Raw genomic sequence first — 23078 nt, forward strand, 5'->3', positions numbered from 1 at the left:
TCACTATCCAGGGGCTGCAAAGGCCAAATAGCTATTTGGCTTCCAATCTGATTTTTGCCTAAGAAATCAGAGAAGTCGGTTTCAATTTTAATAACATATTCTTCCAAGCTCTATGTAACAGAAAGGCACTTGTATTTCTGCCCCGTCTTGGGGTGAATTTTGTGTTTGGTGAAAGGTAATAGATTGGCAGCACTGGAAAATGAATTACTGTATTCCCAGAACAGGTATAACCGGGCAGTGACACTATGAAATTTCGTTCTGTCTTTGGGGACCATTAGAGTACTATGCAGGAAGTCACTGCTATTGTGTGCTGTGCTGAACTCAACAGTATCCTAGTAGGCTGAAAGAATTAACATAACACTCGAAGGCCTGACTTATGACCACTCATTTTTTCATTCAACATTGTGGAGTGCTTACTATGTGCCTGATTCTGGGAGAAGATACTCAAATTATTATAAAATTTAATGCTCACAATTACCCTGTGTGGGGGAGAATGTTATTTCTGTTTTATAGGAAAGGAAACCGAGGTTCAGGAAAAGGAAATGATTTGTTCAAGTTGCCATGCAAGCACTGGATCCAAGTTCACCTGATTCCAGGACTAGTGTTCTCTGAGCTGGGCTCTATGCAGGCTGCTTAGGGAGGTGGGGATGGATGAGGCCCAAGCTCAAACAGTGTGACACAAAGTCAGATATAATATGCATCAAGGGTATCCTGGTGCTTCCCGTGCAGTAAAGGGACCTGTCCCAGATCACATAAAGGGCTATTAGCATGGCTATGCTTTGAATCTTCCATTTTGTTTTGTTAACTTAGCTTTCTAGACCAGCCTGTTTCTCTACTCACCTCACTATCTACCCAGATAATATGCACCCTGTTTGCTGGCACCTCTGGCCTTTCCAAATGAAAAACAGTCTGAGTATTGGGATTTAGTGATAATAGCATTGGATTTGAATTAGAAATAGAGTTCTAATTCGAGCTCTGACAATTCAGTTCAGGCCAATAGTAAGGACCTTTAATTCTAGATGACTCACTTTCCCTTGTGTGAATGAGAATAGTATGTGAATGACAATAGTTTACTTTCAAGAGGTATGAGAGATGACTAACAATATGCTAAAAATAGTGTGCAGCCCTTCCTATTGCCAAGGTGACATCAAATTGATGAGTAGAGTCACTACAAGGCAAAAAAAAAGAGAAGCCATTCAAATCTAAGTTTCTATATAATGGATTCAATGATGAGAAAAAAGATCAACCCTTTCAAGTGTGAAGAAACTGTATCATGAAAATTAAAACAACCAAAGGGATGTGAGGTAGTTGGCTGGTGGGTTTCAGGGGTTGAGGTTTGTTTTCTTTTGTGTAGTTCTAGATGTTTTATTTTAGATGTTTTTGAAGCAAGTACTGCTTGTCTGATGTTAAAAGCAGAGTAAGAAACTTGTAGGAAATTAAATGTCTTCTGGTTGTGTCCAAGAGGTACCCAAGGCCTCCACTGAAATGACACATCATCCTCACTGCAGGGAGCATATCTCTCCAATTCCCTGCCTCTCAGGCACATTTGTAATAGATATTCAGGAACTGCTGAGCCATTTACCATATTTTGTGTCCCTGGGCAGGTTGAATGGTTACAGAATGAGTCAGCAGTACCTGAGTTAAGACCAGATTGAGGGAATTTAGAAAACACATACCTATGAGCAGTTGACACACTCCCAGTTGGGACTGATTAGTGATACTTTGGGTCCTTAACACAATCCTCCTTCTGAATCCCATCAAATGCAATATGTTTCAAAATTTATGTCCTAGGAAGAAGTTTTTGTTTCTAGCAATAACTTAAAAGTTAGAAAGCTGACTTTAGGAGCTCAAAGCATTAGTAACAGATATTTTTTCCATTCTCCCTCTACAGTCTACCCTTTTTGGTTTTTTTAACTTTGAATTTCTCCTTTCTTTCATCAGTAGTAAGAAAGATTCTAGAGGGTTCTGAGAGTATTAGTTGAAAAGTTCAGCACATGCAAGGCTGGCTGAGGCTGGAATGCAAGCTAAAAAGTGAGGAGAAAGGACCTAGACCTAGCTAGAGGGACAGGGTTGGGTTACCACACCCCACCATCAACTCTGATCTGGGGTTACTATTCCCAAGAGATGGTTAACACCATCTCATCCATTGCCCAGAGATAAGACTTTGGGTATTATAATTCTTTAACCAACTGACCCATCCATCTCTTGATGGGAGAGGGAAAATGGCACCAAGGAATGATGATGTCATGGGTATGCAGTGGAAGCTAGGATCCACTAACATGGACTAGAGGGAAAGCGAATGCTTAGATGATAATTTTGTTTGGAATTTTTCTTTTACTTAAACTCATCATGCATGTACTGACTTCCCCCAAATCAAAGCTTGGGAAGCAGCGTGCTGGTGCTTCTTCTCATTTGCATAGCTTCCTATGAAAACCAGACTCTTGAAGGAGGGGGGGGCTGGATCAGGTTTCTTATCAAGAAAAGTGCATTTCAGATGAATGTCTTACGTGTTTATGGGGAAGTTACTAGTGTAGTATAATGAGATGCCTCTCCTCATTCTTTCTGGAGAAGAGATTTTACACTTTCACAAAACCTAAAATTAATGCTTTTCTGTATAGCAAACAATACAGCTACAGCAGTTAGGAAAAGTTTACCCAAAGCAATTTCATTCATTTATTCATTTATTGACTATTTATTGAATGCCTACTATGTATGAATTATTGCGTCTACCCTCAAGGAAGTTAGGTGAAGTTTTAAAATGTTAGCTGTAGATTGATATTCATATCTGTACATATTTGAATAAAATAAAATATAGAAGGTTGTAAGAACCACAAGATGTCAGGTGCTGCGGGCATTCAAAGTTAGTAAATACTCCAGAAAAAGACTTAATTAAGAAGGTAACATTCAATCTGAATTTTAAAGGGTAGCTAATTACTATGTCTTTATGAAATGTGTGAATGTGCATATGTATTTATAAAATCTAGGTCAAGTTCGAATATATAGAAATTTTAGAGCAGAGTGTAGAGTAAGATCAAAGTCAGAAGAGGCTGCACTGTGTACAAAGGATCACAATGGTTTAGGTTGGCTGGACTGTAAAGGGCATGGCAGGAGGAAGTTGCAAAGATTGAAAAAAATGGGTGGGAACCACATCATGGGAGCTGGGATTCTTAGCTATGAAAATTTATACCATATTCTGTAAGCATTAGGAGAGCCAATGAAGGCTTTTGAATGAAGGAATAATAAGACCAGAGCTCCCTTGAGAAGATTAACACTCAAAAAAATGATGGCACTGTGGTGGATGCTGTTATTACATGAAATAGTTTGGGTGAAGTGGCTGGCACAGCACCTGGTATGCAGGTCAGGAAGTCACTGAAGCAGGTAGACTGCTATAGTTACAAGCATACACTCTGTGCTAAGCTGTAGTTCTGCTACTTAATATCTGTGTGATGCTTTCTTTTAGTACTGGGAACTGAATTCAGTAGGTCAACCTTGCTTAGGCAGGTGCTGTACTCCTGAGCCATTTCTCCAACTCTGTATCGATTTCTTAAACTCTTTGTGATACAGTTTCCTCATCTGTAAGACAAAGTTAATAATAATACCTGTTTTATAAATTATGAAGATACAGTATACTAGTACATTTAAAGGATATAAACAATATTCTGTAAAATAATATTAATAATGCCCATCTTTTATAAATTATGAAGGTTAAATGTGCTAGTACATATAAAGTATAAAGAACACTACTCTGTTCTGAATAAAGTGCTTGATAAATGGTAGAGGCTGTTACTATCATTTTCACTCATGGAGGAGAAAGAATTTGAGCTAGCCTTTAAAGAAGGGCTGCGGTATAAACATGTAGGTCTACTTCTAAGAAAAAAAAAGGCAGGTGATTAGTATGAACCACTAAGAGTTTCGTTTATCGATGGAATCATATGGGTTAAGAGATTGTTGGAAAATAAGATATAAAAGGTACACCATGTCAGATCATGAATAACTTTGGATCTTAACCTTAGTGTTCTCTACAGACAGTGGAGGGACATTGAGATATTTTGAGTAAGGAAGTAACTTGATCAAAATTATCCCTCAGGAAAATTAATATACTGGTAATATGTGTGATGGACTGGAATGGGAAGAGTCTTGAGGCAGGAGAACTAATTAGGAAGCTGTTTCTGTCATCTATCATGGAGGAGCCTGTGAGAGTAGAAGGGAGATGATGGGAGAGGGATGTAAATGACTAGCGATTAAATGGGAACAGTGAACAGGGAAGAAACAGGCTTCATTGTCTTGAACATGAATGACCTAAAGGATGGCTATTATTAACAGAGACAAAGTAAGACAACAGATTCAGCTTGATCCAAATGAAGCTATAAATCACAGTGTTAGGTATTTAAAGTAGGTAGCTGATAAAGGAGAACACCACATGGTAATCAGGCAGGAGAGAAAAGTTTATTACCCAACTGCTGGACTATGGCTGAGATCATGCATGGCTGGAGAGAATCTAGGGCAGGGGCAGGAGGGTGTGTCCAAGTGGATTAGGATGTGACTTCAGGGAAGGGGGCGGTAACTCCTCCAGGTGTGCCAGTTACCCAGGTAACTGGATACTTAATGAGGTGGGGGTGTATCTGCATGGAGCCCTCCAGGGACGGACCTTACACACAGGTGATTTGTCTGCACAAATTGATAGGATGGTCCCAAATTTTGTATGGAAATGCAGCCCAGAATAGCCCAACCAATCTTGAAAAATAAAGGCAAAGTTGGAAAACTCACACTTTCTAACTTCCAAACTTACCACAAAGCTATAATAATTAAGACAGAATTATACCTGTGGAACACAGATACTTAGATCAGTAGGACAGACTTCAGAGACCAGAAATGAATCCCCACATTATTTTGTCCCAATACCAGGGCTTAAACTCCAGGCCTCATGTTCTTGCTTAGCTTTTTCACTTAGCACTCTATCACTTTTTGCCAGAAGACTCTTGGACTTTCCTACTGGGCTGCTTTGAACTACGATCCTCAGTTCTCTACCTCCTAAAGTAACTAGGATTACAGGCATGAGCCATCAAACCCAGCACATAAATCCCCACAGTCAAGTGATTTGCACATTGGGGCCAGATTATTTGGTGGGACAAAGGACAGACTTAGCAACAAATAGTGTTGGGACAACTGAGTATCAACATACTAAAGAAAAATGTTAGACCATTACATTCACCTTAGACAACAGGTAACTTAGATCAAAGATTTAAATATGGGAATATATGAACTATGAAACTTTTAGAATAAAACATAGCTGTGAGTTTTCATGACTTTGAATTAGGTAATGGCCTTTTATATATGACCAAAAACAAGCAAAAAGGGAAAAAGTAGATGAGATAGACAGTAAAAATTTAAAACCTTTGTGTTTAAAGGACACTATCAAGAATATGCAAAGATAACCCATGATTTGAGAATATATATTTGAAAATCATAGCTCTGATAAAGGACTTGAATCTAGACTATATTAAGAACTCTTACAGGGCTGGGGATATAGCCTAGTGGCAAGAGTGCCTGCCTCGGATACACGAGGCCCTAGGTTCGATTCCCCAGCACCACATATACAGAAAAACGGCCAGAAGCGGCGCTGTGGCTCAAGTGGCAGAGTGCTAGCCTTGAGCGGGAAGAAGCCAGGGACAGTGCTCAGGCCCTGAGTCCAAGGCCCAGGACTGGCCAAAAAAAAAAAAAAAAAAAAAGAACTCTTACAGCTCAATATTTTTTTAAAAGTTAGCCCAGTGTAGAAGTGGGTAAAAGTCTGATATAGACATTGCTTTAAAAAAGATGTACAAATGACCATGGACACAAGAAAAAAACAAGAAAATGCAAATGAAGACCTCATTGATGGATAAGTGTGTAACAGCTCAGCTGTAGAGTGCTGGTCCTAGATAGGAGATACAAGGCCCTTAGGGTTGACAGAATGAAGAACCACATCACACCCATGAGAATGACTATAATTTTTTGAAAGAAAAAAAAAGTGCTTGTAGAATGTTGAAAATTTTTGAACCCTCTAAAAGAGCCTGTCAATTCCTCAAATGGTTAAACATAGTTAACATGGGACCTGGCAGTTCCAATTCTAGGCATATATGTCTGTGTGTGTGTGTGTGTGTGTGTGTGTGTGTGTCTATCTATCTATCTATCTATCTATCTATCTATCTATCTATATATATATATATATATATCCAAGACAATTGGAAATGTGTTTACACCAGAACCTGTATACAGAGCTACATAGCAACATTATTCATATTCACCCCAAACTGGAAATAAATGTTCATTAAAAGCTGACTATATAAACAAAATGTGGCATATGCATACAACAGAATATTATTAAGAAGAAACATTCAGGTGCTGGTGGCTCATCCCTGTAATCCTAATTACTCAGGAGGCTGAGATTTGGATGATCTTGGTTTCTAGTCATCTCAGGCAGGAAAGTCCACCAGACTCCATATCCAAAACAACTAGCAAAAAGTTGAAACAGAGGCAAAGCTCAAGTACTAGAGGACCAGCTGTGAGCAAGCAAGCCAAGCAAGTATTAGGTCCTAAGTTCATGCCCAAGTACTGGCAAATGAAGCAAGCAAGCAATTGATACATGCCACTACACAAATGAATCTTAAAAACATGATGCTAAGTGAAAGAAGCCAGACACAAAACACTACATATTGTATGGTTCTACTTATATGAAAGATCAAAAGTAGCCAAGTCTGTAGAGACAGAAAACAGATTAGTGGTTGCCAGGGGCTGGTGGTTGAAGAGGTGGGAGTGTAATGACTGCTAATAGGCACATGGTTTCTATTGGGGATGACAAAAATGTCCTGAACTGCACTGTGATGATAGTTGTAAAATTCTATAAATACACTAAAAATTATTATACACTTTAAATGAGGGAATTGTATGGTATATTAACATCACTTGTTTGGGTTTTTGTTTTTGTGCTGGTCCTGGGGCTTGAACTTAGGTCATGGGCACTGTCCTGAGCTCTTGTGCTCAAGGTTAGCATTCTACCACTTAAGCCACACTCCATTTCCAGCTTTTTGGTGGTTAATTGAAGATAAGAGTCTCACAAGCTTTCCTACCTGGCTGGCTTTGAGCCATGATCTTCATATATCAGCTTCCTGAGTATCTGGTCACCAACAGCACCCCGTTAATTCTTTTCAATATATTTTAGCAGAATTAGTCATAACAGAGAAAAGGGCTTTTGGCCGTCTTGATCAGAAAGTAGATTGTAAGAATTAGATATTAGGGGCTAGGACTAGGTAACTTTGTAGAACTGAGAGAGGGGAAGATGAGTGGTTTAGTCTATAGAGTGAAGCAGAGACTAAAGACTAAAGAAACTCATAAGCCCCCTCTCCCTTCCTGCTCCCAGCCTCTGCATGAGGAGGATAGATTGCCATGAAAGCATTGGGAAAATCTAGACCCCAGGTGAGAAATTAGCCTTGAAGAGGAGCAGTACAAATAAGGACATTTCACAGTAGGAAAAGAGGTAAAGGAAGGCATTTATCACACATACCTTCAACCAGTTCTCTTATTCCTGAAGCAGGGAAAGTTTAATCTCTAAAGATACACTTCAAAGTGATGGGAGTGGAGATGCTTTTATTTGATAGACTTTTGCATTTGTTTTTCATTGTTTTGTTCTGTTGGCTAGTATCATGGCTTGAACTCAAGACCTCATGCTCTTGCTTGGCTTTCTTTCTCACATCTGGTAATCTACCACTTCAGCCATATTTCCAGCCCAGCTTTTTGCTTGTTTATTAAAGATTGAGTTTCAAAGACTTTTCTGCCTGGGCTGGCTTTGAACCAAGATCCTCAGATCTCCACCTAACCAAAATTATATGCATGAGCCATCTGAACCTGGCTATATTTGGTTTTGTGGGTTTTTAATTGATTTTTAAGGTACCCTTGTTACATAGCCATGGCTGGGTTTGAACTCACAATCCTCTTCCTAGAGGTAGAGGCAGGAAGATTGAGAGTTCCAGACCTGCCTGAGCTAAGTTAGTCAGGCCTTATAAAAATACAAATACAAAAAGGCTGGAGTATGTCCCAAATAGTAGAAAGTTTGCCTAACATGTACAAGGCCTTGGGTTTAATTTCTAGTAATGCAAAAAAACAAAAAAAAAGGAACAGATGTTACACGAAATGTAATTCTTTATCATTTGGAGGTGAAGTGAAGGACTGCCAAACTGCAAAGAGATAATGGCCCATTTTAATCTATAAACATTCATAGAATTTGTTGATTTTGGAGTGGTAAGCATAAATTGTAGTGGACACAATTAGTTTGATTTTTCAGCTATCTCGAATAGCAGAAAATTCTTTATTTTATTTTTTCTTATTAACTTATGTTAGTTATGCAAAAGGGGGACAGAAAAAAAATTCTGACAGTTTCTTCAAGGACCTACAGATTTCCAAGAGAAAAATGGCAAAGAATTAAGGGTGCTGCTGAGAGTTTCCAAAAGGACTGAGGTGTTCTCCACAAGATCAGTGAAGCAAGGGAAGTCAAAAGATAGCGTAATGCCCCTTGAACATAGGAGAAAAACCAGGAACTAGGCATTATAATAAGCATAAAAGAGCAATTGCAGTAGGGGCATGGAAAAAACAGAAAATTGTAAACAGATAAAGTAGCTTAGAATTCAAGTTCTTAGAAATAAAGCAATTTGAAGTGTTTCCGTATCAGGTCCCATAGTGTGGACATGCTTAGGAATAATGAAAGTGGAGTGCAGGTTATCATCACTGTTATTGAAAAGGTGGGAAAGTTGTACTATCAGAGAACTATGACAATCCACAGAGAGAGAATAACTCTTTTTTATTCAATACAATAAGCCCATTTCCTGGTAGGGAAATCAACATTTATTGATTGGTTGGATGACTGGATGGGATAGGGCAAATGGGTGTGTGGATTGATGGATGGATGGATGTTGCAGCAACTGTCGGAGTTGTTCATCTCCCTGCCTTCTTCCCCTCTTTGACCGTCAGCTTCTTAAGACTGGTTTATTTCTGTATCTCAGCATAGGGACTAGCAAATGTTTGAATCAAAGTTTAAGGAAGTAGTTGGGGCCAATGGCTCACATCTGAAATCCTAGCTATTCCAGGAGGCTGAGATCTGAGGATAACGGTTTAAAGCTCTCCCAGGCAGAAAAGTTTAACCAGCAAAAAGCCAGAAGTCAAAGTGTGGCTCAAATGGTAGAGTGCTAACATTGACAGCGCCTGGGCCCTGAGTTCTAGCCCCATTACTGGCACATAACAAAGTTTAAGTAGATGAATGAATAGTAAATTGCAGAGAATGATGGCAAGGAAAGAGAGACAGGAACATTGTGACCAGGTGCTAAAATCCTCCAGTGAAGTGGAGGAATACATTATAGACTGATAGATTAAAAAAAAAACTTTGATAGTATATGAGTAGTATAAACAAATGACATTGACTTTAAAGAGATGAGAGAATCAAAGGGAGGATTTGGAAGTGGCAATTTTTCTCTTCCCCTACTGGTAGTTGTAGAGGAATGGCCACAGCATGTTTTTCTCCTTTGACACTTCTTCCTTGCCCTGCCACCCAGCCCTCTCATTTTTTTTCTCAATTTGCTTTGTCTCACTTCCTGTTGTCCTCATGCTTATTATGATTCAATACTCATTTTGCTGACCTCTTTGTCTCTAGACCATATCACTTTCACTTTACTTGCAACAGCAACAACCAGAGCTAAGGATAATTTTTTTAGCAATATCAGTCAGTGCCTCATACTTCTCCAGGGGCTCCCATTTGAGTATCAAATCAAATGAAAACACTGGTCTTGAATTCGCCAATGTCTGTTCTCCAACTCTCGCTAACCTGAACTTTAGACAATGTACAAAAATGCCCTACATTTTTCAAGGCTTATATCTACTCTTCTCTACCCATCCAGAGCCTACTTCATCAGAACTCCCTAAGGACTCATTTTCTCTACCTAGCTACAATTAAAATATCTATTTCAAAAGCACCTTCCTTCCTTTATTCTTTCATCTCTCCAAACTACCAAATGGCCATGTGTCACTCTGTATTACTCTGTATTATTAATTCTATCATGGAAGTGCCTCTCAAATACATTGCTTTCTCTTTACACTTCCTACCTGGAACCAGTATATTTGACATAAGGGCTTTGAGAACAGTATCTAAGCTGGGTACCTGTGGCTCACACCTGTAATCCTAGCTACTCAAGAGGCTGAGATCTGAGCATCACAGTTTGAAGCCAGCCTACCAAAAAGCTAGAAATGGAGCTGGTAGAATGCTTTGTTTTCATTTGAGGGAATTTAATCTAAGGCCTCATATGTGCTAAACAAGCACCATACCATTGAGCTGTACCCCAAGCTCTTCTCCTATGCTTTTAAAACTATTTTATTGCAAAATAACTGCAGATACACAAGATGTTGCAAATAAATATACAGGGAAGTCCCATGCCCTCTTCTGCCACTTTTCCCCATGCTAACATCTTACACTATCAGTATCAAGAAATTGCTCAAGGCATTGTTCAAGTGGGAAAGCACCTGCCTGGCAAGCATGGGGTCCTAAGTACAAATCCCAGTACAGCAAAAAGAAAAGGATTTTGGTACATTCTATTGATGTGATTCAGATTTCAACAGTTATACATCTACTCTTATGTATATCTTTGCAGTTTTATCACATATGTAACCTTGCCTAACCCCAATCAAGATATAGAACTGTACTATCACCACAAGGCTCTTTCATTCCCATATAATCACATTCATCTCTAACCCCTGGCACTCAATAATAATCTTTTTTCTACCTCTAAAGTTACCATTTTATAGTGTGGTATGAATGAAGTCATGCAGTATATATTCTTTGGTCTTATTTACCCTGTATAATCTCTTTGAAATTCATCCATTTTTTTGCATTGGATCAGTAGTTTGTTTTTCTCAAATTGATGAGAAATATACCAGTTTGTTTAACTACTTACCTGTTGAAATACATTTGGATTTTTTCAAGTTGGGACTATTACAATTAAAACTCCTACACGTATTCGTGTACACATTCCTACATGAAAATAAGTCTTCATTTCTCTGGAATAAATTGCCCAAGAGTATAGTTCCTAGCTCATATGGCAAATGTATGTTTAGTCTTGTCAGGAACTGCTAAATTATTTTCCACAGTGGCTATAACATTTAACATTCCCACCAGCAAGATATATGTGATCTAGTTTTTCCACATCCTTCCCAGGAATTCTTGTTACCACTGGTTTTCATTTTAGCCATCTTAAGAGTTGGCTCATTGTAGTACGCTTCATGTTTTAAGACCTAAGTCGAGTTACTGCTGTAGAGCCTGTTCTTGCATCCTCTAGAGAAGTTGACTACTCTCTCTTCTGTGCTGTCTCTGATGCTTCATTTATCATGGTATTTTCATTATATTTGCCAGAGTGTGTGTCTTCCCCTCTATTCTGGGCTGTATGATGATACCGCTGTGCCAGATTCTTTTCAATTCTTGCAGCATCTGGTACAGTTTCATGCTGGGCACATAGTGGCGCACTTAGAAAATGTGTGCTAAGTGAGAGAAAGAATGAATGGAAAGAATAGTATTCTTACTTGCCTCCTCCTTCCCTCACCCCCGCCTTTGCTAGAAACCTTTTAAGAATAGATATCACGACTTCCTGTGTCTCCCAGCAGCAGCTAATAGGGTGCACTGTTCATGTAGATGCCCAATAAATGTCATAGAAACTATTCAGGTGGGTTATCTTCCCTCTGCACCCAGGAGATAAGCACATAAAAGAAAGAATAGGCCCAAGAATCCTTGTATTAAGGATCATATATCATAATTTTTGTAATATTCTTATAATCTCTACAATCAGTATTTGTCTGTGTAGATGAGAAATGAAAACAAAACAGCCCTTTGAGTCAAAGAATTATACTTTCAATTCCTGGGTTGCATAGGAATTGGAGAGGGGAGCATTTTCTATCCCTGATTTCCTTTTGCCATTTCCAAAGGATCTGGGATTTTTCTGGGTTTTCTGCACTGGCATAATTTGACATGTTGATTATGAGAGGGTCATTAACCTCAGCATTTTTGATCACTTTTTGACTCTGTATTTTCTCAACTCTGAAGTCTGTTAATTTGCACTTGTTTATATGTCTCTGTAAGAGTTACTCAGGCCCTTGAGAACTGAGATATGTTTTGTCTGGAAAGTAGATTGTAAGCCCCTTGAGAGCAAGGACCTTATAATTCTCAGGAATGCATTCTGGACATTGTCAGTGTTTAAATAATGACAGTACTGTAAGCCCAACTAAGGTCACCTGTCACATTGACATCTTCCTTTTCATCTATCAGGCTTCTCACTACTGAAGAAAGCAGTTAGGTTGATTTGATAGCATTGATTGATTTTCTCACAAATTAGGCTCAGTATTAACCATTGCAAATTGTTTTTTGGGTGCTTTTAGGTTTATCATTTTAGATCAGTTGCTACAGTTCCCTTCCTTATAATACTCGGTTGGCTGCATGGAGAAGACTGTATTTCAGAACCTTTAAGTTCCTTTGCATAATACAAAATAAAGTGATACCATCTGGGCTTTCAAAGCTAGCATTTCTCCCCTCTATTCCCACTGGTGATAAACTCGTCAGATGATCAGAAAGAATTCTTCAAACTATTCAGTCAATGTGTATATTTCATTTCTCTAGATTACACAGTGGAATAAATGTGTATCCTATGTCCCAAGTGATTGTTCAAGTTAAATTAATATGCATATTTCAATGAATTCTGAAACAGAAGAGCAAATTTGTTCAATGATGAGGGTGCAGGCAGGGGGATTTAAAAAAAATCATGTTTATTGACATATAATTTACACACAATCTTATTCCCTCTTTTTGGTGGAGAGTTTGATGTGATTGATAACTTGGGAGAGTGGGTTATTTGTTTTTATTTTTGTTGGTATATGGGTTTGAAGTCACAATCTTGTACCTGCTCAACTTGCTTGCTTAGCTGGGGCTCTACCACTTGAGCCATGCCTCCAGCCTGGCTTTTTTCAGATTAATTGGAAATGGAATCTCGTATAACCCCCCCACCCCCAACTTTGATCTGCAATTCTCCAGAGTAGCTAGGATGACAGGCATGAATCACTGGCACCTGGCAAGCTGGAGATTCTTTTGCCTTAACTATTTACTAATTCAGCTATATCCCTGCTTGCCTCAGTAACCCCTAAAACCAAACAAATCTTCGTTTTTCTGATGTTTTTTTTCTTTTCTCTTTTCTACAGTGTACTAAAGGAGGTGTACCAAGTCTTTAATCCCACAGCAGTAGTTTTACAGCTGGGAGCAGATACAATAGCTGGGGATCCCATGTGCTCCTTTAATATGACTCCAGTGGGGCTTGGCAATTGTCTTAAGTATATCCTTCAGTGGCAACTGGCAACACTCATTTTAGGAGGAGGTGAGTACAAAAGAAAGTCACCTTCTTTCTCCTTTTATTTGTTGGTATGGATAAGAAGTTGGCTGTCTTGGACTGGATAGTACCAATCTGACTATAACTTAGAAACCTGAGTCAATGAAATCTGCAAGCTCCAAGTTTAGCCTGAGGAAAGACTGACAGGCTCCCTTCTCCTCCTTTCTCTTCAGCTCTGTATATGCATTGACTCCTCAGCACTCTTCAGTATTTTCCAATTCCTTTGCCAAAAGGTCACCTCATGAACTGGGAGTGTAGCTCAGTGGTAGAACACTGATCTAGCATGCACATGACCCTGTGTTCAATCCCTAGCACTGAAAATAAAAGCAAACTGTTACCTCAAGGTCCTAAGAATAGACTTGACCCCAACATATTGATCTGTCTTCTTTGTGTGATCTTTCATTTTTACGTTTTATACTCATCTTTTAGAAACATACCACTAAAATTTCAACTCTAGTCATTTACCAATTGTAAGTATGTGATTTAATTAAATATCTAATGTAACTTCAAGAATGGCTCTCTCTTTCCAAAGCATAATTTTTATAATGAAGCAAAATGGAAATACTCAGATATATACTCCACATGTACTGATACTTATTCTACTAAACAGAAATCTGGGTCTAATCAATAGAAGCATTCATTCATTTGAGAGGGGGACCTTGTGAGCCTTCATCCACCTGTAAAGATGCCTTTCTTCACATCTTCTGTCTCCCTTACATGGTATAATCTTTATTTCACTGGATGAATAGATTGGTGTGTTAATATATGGCCAAACAAATTGAACTCCAAATGCATAGATGATAGATGAGCTGATAGCCTATCATTTTGTCAACTTGTTGTAAAGTCCCAATCAGGGGAAATCTTGGGAAATGAGTAAATATATGTAAATGAGTAAGCACTCAACACAAATAATCCAACCTATACTGGGCACCAGTGGCTCACACCTGTAATCCTAACTACTCTGAAGACTGAGATCTGAGGATTGTGGTTCAAAGCCAGCCCAGGCAGGAGAATCCTTGAGACTTTGACCTCCAATTAACCACCAGAATGCCTGAAGTGGAGCTGTGGCTCAAGTTGTAGAGCATCAACTTAAGCAAAACATATACTGACTTTTTGAAGTTGAGTGGTCATGATAAATAAGTCCATCTCAGAAGTTCAGATTTTTTCATATTCAGTGTGTTTACCATAATACCTGTGCTATTTAACTAAAGTTCTCAGCTCTTATTAATACAAAGACAGTAGAAATGGCCAATTCCCCACACTTAGGTGGACCCCATTTGGGCCTTAAAGGCACACAGTCTAGAAACCCCTGTATCCCTGACCTTTTAAAAAGTAGGAAAAACAAGGAAACAATACACGTATTTTTCCCAATGTCATGATTAATAGTGTCCTCTTGTGCTCGTAAAACTCTCATTTTGGACAATAATCTATATGGTCATCCTACCCCAAATAGACTGCTGGGGGTTAGGAAATCATTCCATTCTAACTGTTATACTCTTGGAATTTAGCTAAAGGCCAGTGTTCTGATGCTCACATGGCAGAGCACATCTATTCAGCACAAAAATATGCTGATTATCGGTCAGTGTAATATGGCTGCTAGGTGACTGTGACAGGCCCTGAGGAAGTGGGTCAGAGCGTCAATCAGCAGTCCCTTCTTCATCTCACTGTCTTTGATCTCTGCCACTAGGCCTGTGTTTTGTGGTGAAAAGGAATGCTGATATTTGAAGAAGGAAGTCTTGCTGTCAGCACTTTCCTTTTCTCTTTCCTGGAGGCTTTTAGGACTACCTCTGCCAATAGCTTTAAAATACAAACTGCATCCAACTGTCACTTTATAGAATTGCTGCAAAATTCATCACAGAAACCTCTGCATTGGATAGGTCACCTCCAAAGATCTGGGTTCTGGAGTTCTCAGCATGGGCGCATGCGCGCGGGCGTGTGTGTGTGTGTGTGTGTGTGTGTGTGTGTGTGTGTGTGTGTGTGTGTGTGTGTACACGTGTGCATGAGCTCGTGTACATGCTGGTAGTAGGGCTTGAACTCAAGGCCTCTTGCTCTCCCTTGGCTTTTTCCACTCTAGGCTGGCTTTCTACCCCTTGAGCCACATCTGCATTTTGATGGTTAATTGGAGCTAAGAGTCTCTTGGATTTTTCTGTCCCAACTAGCTTTGAACTGAGATCCTCAGATCTCAGCCTCCGGAGTAGCTAGGATTCCAAACTGAGCCATCAGTGCCTGGCATCCTTGATATCTCTTAATGGACTGAAAGGAGCTTGGATTCCTCAGGGGCATATTTGTTAGGAATTAAGAGCCTCTTTTAAACTGCATTACTTTGGGAATTCCCAGTTCTACATTGCACATAATCTGATTGCCCCCCTAAAGTCTGTCCACTCTTTGGTTTGCAAATATTATTATAGTATGTTTATGTAAAATTCTGCATGTTCAGAGTTGTTTTCTGAATCCATTTATTAAAACACTTTTTTCTCCTTCCTTATCCCTTTCCCTCTCCTGCTGTTTTCCCAACTGCTCAATTCTTGATGGAGACAGGAGGCTATAACCTTGCCAACACGGCTCGTTGCTGGACATATTTGACCGGGGTCATCCTAGGGAAAACACTATCCTCTGAGATCCCAGATCATGAGGTAAGTAAAGCTCTGACAAGTCCTCTCTTCTTTAAGGGGAAGAGCTGAGTCATTCCACCTAATCAAAATCACGTCCTCACCACTCAATACCGTTTTGTTGAGAGACACTTCAATAACAATAACACACTGTCTTGGCAGAATAGTGGACTCTTGTTCCAAAATATCCAAGGCCTTCTGCCTTCTTATTTTTCTTACAAAAGCTCTCAAAGGCCAACCAACTTTAATTTCTCAATTAATTACAAAGACTGTGGGAAGGGGTCACCTGTTCACACAAAGAATCCTTTGGAATATGTGCATATTTTCATCCCCTAGCCTCAAAAAGAAAAGGACTAGCTCTTAAATGTGTAAACTGAGTTTTCATCTCTTTTTCAGAAGTAGCATAGGTGACAGGCTCCACAGGATCTTGGGTGATATAGTCTTGGTCTCTCAATTATCCCTGCCTAGTGTAAAATCCAGGAAATATAAATCACTATCAGAATCAGGTCTGGTATGTCTCCAGCCAAGTGGCCCACAGAGATTAGGACAGGATCATCCAAAATGTGAAATGTGTCATTTGTATCTTTTCCCTTTTCTTTACTCATTTGAGATTGGTTTTGAAAAGCAAAGATGTCTGGTTCTAGTTTTCCTAAAACAAGGTAATAGAAGGCTATCTGGGCCTGGAAGTATGCTTATAATTGCTAACGCAAAGGTGTACCATTCTGCTTCTCCACCTCCACCCCTGACAGGAAACACGCTGTCACAAATCAGGATGTGGCTTTAGACCTTAGACAGTATGACTTAGAAAAACAAATCAGTGCAGGGAGCCCCACCTTCTCCAATTATTTCCCAAAAATGAGGAATGATGTTTTGGGTATAGTATTATGATTTCTGCCAGAAGTATACAGTAGCTGTATACTTGGGAACATTAGACTTTTTTATTTTTTTTTTTTGGCCAGTCCTGGGCCTTGGACTCAGGGCCTGAGCACTGTCCCTGGCTTCCTTTTGCTCAAGGCTAGCACTCCGCCACTTGAGCCACAGCGCCGCTTCTGGCCGTTTTCTGTATATGTGGTGCTGGGGAACCGAACCTAGGGCCTCGTGTATCCGAGGCAGGCACTCTTGCCACTAGGCTATATCCCCAGCCCAACATTAGACTTTTTAAAGTTACTATTACTTTAAAAATTAGAAACACCTTAATCCAATTTGCTCCCAAATCTCTTTTAACTATGGGGAAGGTATATGTATCTCAGAAAACCATTCAAAATATGTATATAACATTTTACTGATAATTTCCAAAAATAAACAACACATTATGAAGGCATAAATATTTTGTGTCACAAATAGAAGGTACATGATACTTTGAGATACTTGGCTAGTGTCAGGGTTAATAGAAGTCTCTTTTCTTGACTTGCTTTTATTCAGTATTTGGAAGCTAAATGAAATATAAAGGTAAGTGCTGTGAACAAATGTAATTGCTTTTATTGCTGTGGGAATCCCTCAGATTGCATTGTACCTTAAAGCACTGGGACTTTAAAAACTGATCGAGTTATGTCAAAAAAGAGTTTTAGGATGTAGAAGTCTGAATTGGGAGTGTCAGGTTCCAAGGAAGCAAGAGCAAATCAAAGGATTCATCTGTATTAAAAGATTGATAAAAATTTTAATAAACACAAATATCACTTCTAGTACCTGGAGATGCTATGTGCCTGAACAGGTAGGGTCAGCTAGAGATGTTCTGCCTTTACACAGAATTATTCTGCAAGATTAAATGCAATATAATGCATGTCAAGTGCTCGAGACCCAGGTCTTAGCACCTAACAGACATTTGAAAATGCAGGTTCTTCCTTTCTCTTTGAAACCCCTCACTGTGTATATCCAGATATTTATGACTCTGCCATTCATAAATTTGTCAAAATCCTTTGTGAATCCTTCTGTCATATACTTCTGTTATAAGAGATGCGAGTCATCCAAGAAGGAACAAAGAAGAAAATTGAAATGACAGTCTTCAAGGTACAATAAGATAACATTTTAATGAAAATTGCCAAAAATAGACAACACAGTATAAAAGCATATATAAGTTTTGTGTCACAATACACAATTGCACACAAATATCCTTAAGGTCCTCTACAATCAGATCAACAAATAGTAGATCAAAATTATTTGCTGTGCCAGGAACTATGCTTTGTTTGGTGTCTTGGAAGATGCAAAGGACAATAAGACCTTGTCCCCTACCTCATACATGTGGGGTATGAGACTGGTATATACGTAGAGAGCTTTGCCAGTGGACAGATAGTTGTAATACAGAGCAGAATAAGAACTCTAAGATAAGGGCTAGAGATGTGGCTCAAGTGCCTAGAAAGTTAAGTGTCACACCCTGAGTTCAAACCACAGTACTGACAGACAGAGAGATAGATACCAGTGGCTCACACCTGTAATGCCAGCTACTCAGGAGACTCAGATATGAGAATCATGGTTCAAAGCCAGCTTAGGAAAGAAAGTGCATGAGACTCTTACTGCCAATTAACCACCAAAAAGCCAGAAGTAAAGCTGTGGCTCAATTGATAGAGCACCAGCCTCAATCAAAAAAGCCAAGCAAGGAAGGGGCTGGGGATATGGCCTAGTGGCAAGAGTACTTGCCTCGTATACATGAAGCCCTGGGTTCAATTCCCCAGCACCACATATATAGAAAATGGCCATAAGTGGCGCTGTGGCTCAAGTGGCAGAGTGCTAGCCTTGAGCAAAAGGAAGCCAGGGACAGTGCTCAGGCCTTGAGTCCAAGCCCCTGGAATGCCCCCCCCAAAAAAAAGCCAAGCCCAGGCCTAAGTTCAGAGTTCAAGGAGATAGACAGAGAGAGAGAGAGAGAGAGAGAGAGAGAGAAGACAGAGACAGCAGAGAAAGATGAAAGACACAGAGAGGGAAAGATGAAGCAGACAGAGACAGAGAGAAAGGCCTAAGATAGTAGCAACAGTGATTGTGGGGATTTGCATCAGATATAAATGGAATACAGGAGCTGAAAATGTGCTTGAGAAATGTAGTGTTGTCACGGGGTCATGCTATTGGGGCAGTCAGCTTCGGCCTGGCTGACCTCGGCACTGTTTCTGTTTGTGTTTTTGCTCTTAGTCTTCAGCTTTTGTTTTCTTCTCTCCTGGGACAGTAGTCCTCCTTCTCTTCCAATTACCCTTTCGCCCTTCACTATTGGGCATTCCAAAAAACTTTAACCTAAATCTAGCAAGCCCCTCATGTTCTTCCTTCATATTCAGTTACTCCTTCATTTATTTAACACATTTAAATTGAGCCAGTACTACTTGCCAGGCCTTCTTCAGATCTGGATTCAGAGGTACAAAGACTAGCAGGATAAGACCGTTTGCTCAAAAATCTCACCATCTACTAGAGGTGAGGCGGCAGTGTGCTCAAAACCAGGACAGATGAGGAGCATAGAGAAACTGTTTCAATCATACTTTTGATCTGAAGCAATCATACTTTGATTTGAGGTTGCTTGGGAGTTTTCTAGGTATAAGAAGAAGGAGAAAAACATTCTCCACAGAAGGAACTAAAATTAGAAAGGACCCGTAGGAAGTCTGTGTTGTGTAGAACATAGACTGTATAAGAACATAGAGTGTGTGATAGTCAGACAGATTAAAGCTTGAATGGCAATTGGGAGACTAAAAAGTACCTTCAATGATATAGATGTTCAGTAGTTTAGTAATTTTATTTAGAACCATGGTGTCGGATAAAGTATAGCAGTTTTATATACAGATTGAGCATCTCATCCAATAATCTAAAATCTGAAATAATTTTTGAGCACCAACATGGTAATGTTCATTATCAACAGTTTTATGAACAAAAACCATTTATTCAGACTTCTTTTGGTGGATTGATTATGAAAACTGTGTCTCAGTCATATTAGGAAATACATGTAGCCATTAAAGCAGTTTAGTTGATTTACATACAGAGTGAATGTTACTAATGTAAAAGTCTTTACTGAATCTACATGGCTTTATTTGGGAGGAGTAACAGTTTAACAGTATTAGTCTTTCAGTCCACGAATATCCTATATCTTTCCATTTCTATAGGTCTTCTTGAATTTCTAATTTTTAATTTAGACTCTTCATTAGGTCATACATCAGTTTTGTTGAATTTATCTACATTTCACAACTGATTTTTATTGTATATGGCATTTCTTTATATGTGTGTATATATGTACTATATATACTACATAGTATATATAGTATAGTATATAATATCTATAGTAAATGCTATATACTATATACACACAGGCACAGACACAGACACAGACACAGACACAGACACACACACACACACACACACACACACACACACACACACTAGTTCTGGGCCTTGAAATCAGGGTCTAGGCACTGTCCCTAAGCTTCTTTTGCTCACAGCTAGCTGTCTACCTCTTAAGCCAGAGCTCTGCTTTTGGCTTTTGGGAGGATACCTTACTGGAGATATGAATCTCATGGAGTCAGGTGCTGGTGGCTCACACCTATAATCCTAGCTAATCAGAAGGCTAAGATCTAAGGATCATGGTTCAAAGCCACCCTAGGCAATAATGTCTGTGAAACTCTTATCTCCAATTAACCACCAGAAAACCAGAAGTGGCGCTTTGACTCAAAATGATAGGGAGCTAGCCTTGAGCAAAAAAGCTCAAGGGACAGGACCCAGGCCCTGAGTTCAAGCCCCAGAACTGGCAAAAAATAATAAATAAAAGAATCTCTTCCTGCCCAGGCTTACTTCTAACCTCAGTCCTCAGATCTCAGCCTCCTGAGTTTAGGATTGCAGACACTGGCACCCAGTGTATGGCATTTCTTTTTTACCACCTAGGGGCCTTGGGATTTGAACTGTAGGCTTTACACTTGGTAAGCAGACACACTACCATTTATTTGAGCTACATATATACCTGCAGTCCTTATTTTGCATTAATTTTTTTCTAATAAGGTTTCAAATTTATGTTCAGAGCACCTGGATTATTTACTCTTCCCATACAGCTGAGATGGCAGGCACACCACTTGCTGTACCTGATTTTCATTAGTTGAGATGGGGTTGTTTTGTGTGCTGGTCCTGGGGCTTGAACTCAAGCCCTGGGCACTCTCCCTGAGCTGTAGTTTTCTAACACTTGAGCCATGACTCCACTTCTGACTTTTTGGTGACTAATTGGAGATAAGAGGATTACAGACTTTCCTGCCTCAGCTGGCTTTGAATTTTGATCTTCAGAGCGCATCCTCCTGAGTAGCTATAATTACAGTCATGAGACACCATCACCTGGCTGCCTGAAATGAATCTTTTTTTTTCTTTTAAAAGTATTTTTATTATCTTTAAATAGTTATACAAAGGAGTTGCCATTTTACAAAGCAGTATACAAATATAATAGATCTTGATCAATGTCACCACTTTCAAGATTCTCACACAAACCTCCCAACCCACCTCTTTCTTCGCTTTTAATTTTGTAGAATATACATTGAATTTTGTATTGAATTCTCCCTTCTTTCTCCTCAAACAGGGTCTTGTTCTGGCCTTGTACCATGTTCTTCCCAATCTCTACCTCCCAAGTAGCTAGGCTTACAGGTATGTGTCACCACATCCAGTTGTATATGCCATTTCTTAAACAATCTCCACCTGTGTTTTTTTCTCATTTATTGTTAAAGTGAAGTACAGAGGGGTTACAGTTTCATGCATAAGGCAGTGAGTACATTTGTTATCCAACTTGTCCCCTCCTCACTCATTTTTCCCCCGCCTTTCCCCCTCACAACTTCCCTCTTCCCCCCAGGAGTTATACAGTTGGTTTACAGGATATAGTTTTGTAAGTATTGCTGTTGCATTGGTTTGTCTCTTTATCCTTTGTTTCTCTCGATTTTGGTATTCCCCTTCCTTTCCCTAGTTCTAATACACGTATATGCAATATCCAGGGTACTAAGATCAGTTACAGAGATATCAGGGAAATAAAGACAAAAGAAAAAGGGCATAATTTCACATGGTATGTTGAACAACAACAATGATAAAGCACTTGTTTCCATAACTTGGAGTTCATTTCCCTTAGCATCATCTTATGTGTTCATATGGGCATAGATATTGAGCTATTGTGATCTTCTGCTAGGACTATCCTAGACGTGTACTAATTAATCCCAATGAGGGAACAATCTCTAATTGTTTGTTGTCAGAGTATATAAATACAATTGTTGTGTATGTATGTGTGTGTATGTGTGTGTGCACGTGGTCCTGGTCCTGGGGCTTGAACTCGGAGCATAAGCACTGTCTCCTGAGGTTTTTTGCCAAGGCTCTACCACATGAACCACAGCTACAATTCCAGCATTTTTGGTGGTTAATTGGAGATAAGAGTCTCATGGACCTTGTTGCCTGGCCTGGCTTTCAACTGTGATCCTCAGCTCTTGACCTCCCGAGTAGTTAGGATTACAGGAATGAGCTACCAGTGCTTGGCGCAATTTTTTTTTTATTGATCTTGAGTTATGTAGCCTTGCTAAACTCATTTATTAGCTCTAGTAGACTTTTGTAGATTACCTAGCATGTCTCATATATACAAACATACCATCTGTGAATAAAAAGAGTTTTAATTCTTCCTGTGGAATTGGCATGCCTTTTATTTCTCTCTTACCCTATGGCACTGGTTGTGACATGGGCAGGAACCAATGATGCAATGCTGATTAGAAGTTTGGAGTAAATGTTTTTTTCTTGTTCTTGGTCAAAGGAGAATTCACTTAATCTTTAATACTAAAGTATGATGTTAGCTACATTTTTTTTAAAAATGTCCTTTATTAGATAGAGGAAGCTCCCTTCTATTTTTAATTTACTGGGGGCCTTTTGTTCCCTCACAAATGAGTGTTAAATTTTAATACATTTTTTTCTATAAATCATCATTCATACAATATCCTTTATTCTATTAGTACAGTATATCACACATATATTTTCCATGTTAAAATATGTTTATGTTCATGGGACAAACCCTACTTAGGTGTGGCATATTATACTTTTTTACATGATGATTCCATTTGCAGAC

General features: G+C 39.2%; 1 protein-coding gene across 1 annotated transcript in view; it reads left to right on the top strand.

Annotated features, from left to right (window-relative positions):
• Hdac8 (histone deacetylase 8) overlaps window positions 1-23078 on the top strand; it is a 252699-nt gene that overhangs the window by 103625 nt on the left and 125996 nt on the right. Inside the window, exons 8-9 of the mRNA XM_048336072.1 lie at window positions 13255-13427; window positions 15978-16072. Of these exons, the coding sequence (XP_048192029.1) occupies window positions 13255-13427; window positions 15978-16072 (268 nt within the window). The remainder of the gene's footprint in view (window positions 1-13254; window positions 13428-15977; window positions 16073-23078) is intronic.

This window comes from Perognathus longimembris, chromosome 28 (assembly GCF_023159225.1).
Source record: "Perognathus longimembris pacificus isolate PPM17 chromosome 28, ASM2315922v1, whole genome shotgun sequence".
In the NCBI taxonomy this organism is placed as follows: Eukaryota; Metazoa; Chordata; class Mammalia; order Rodentia; family Heteromyidae; genus Perognathus; species Perognathus longimembris.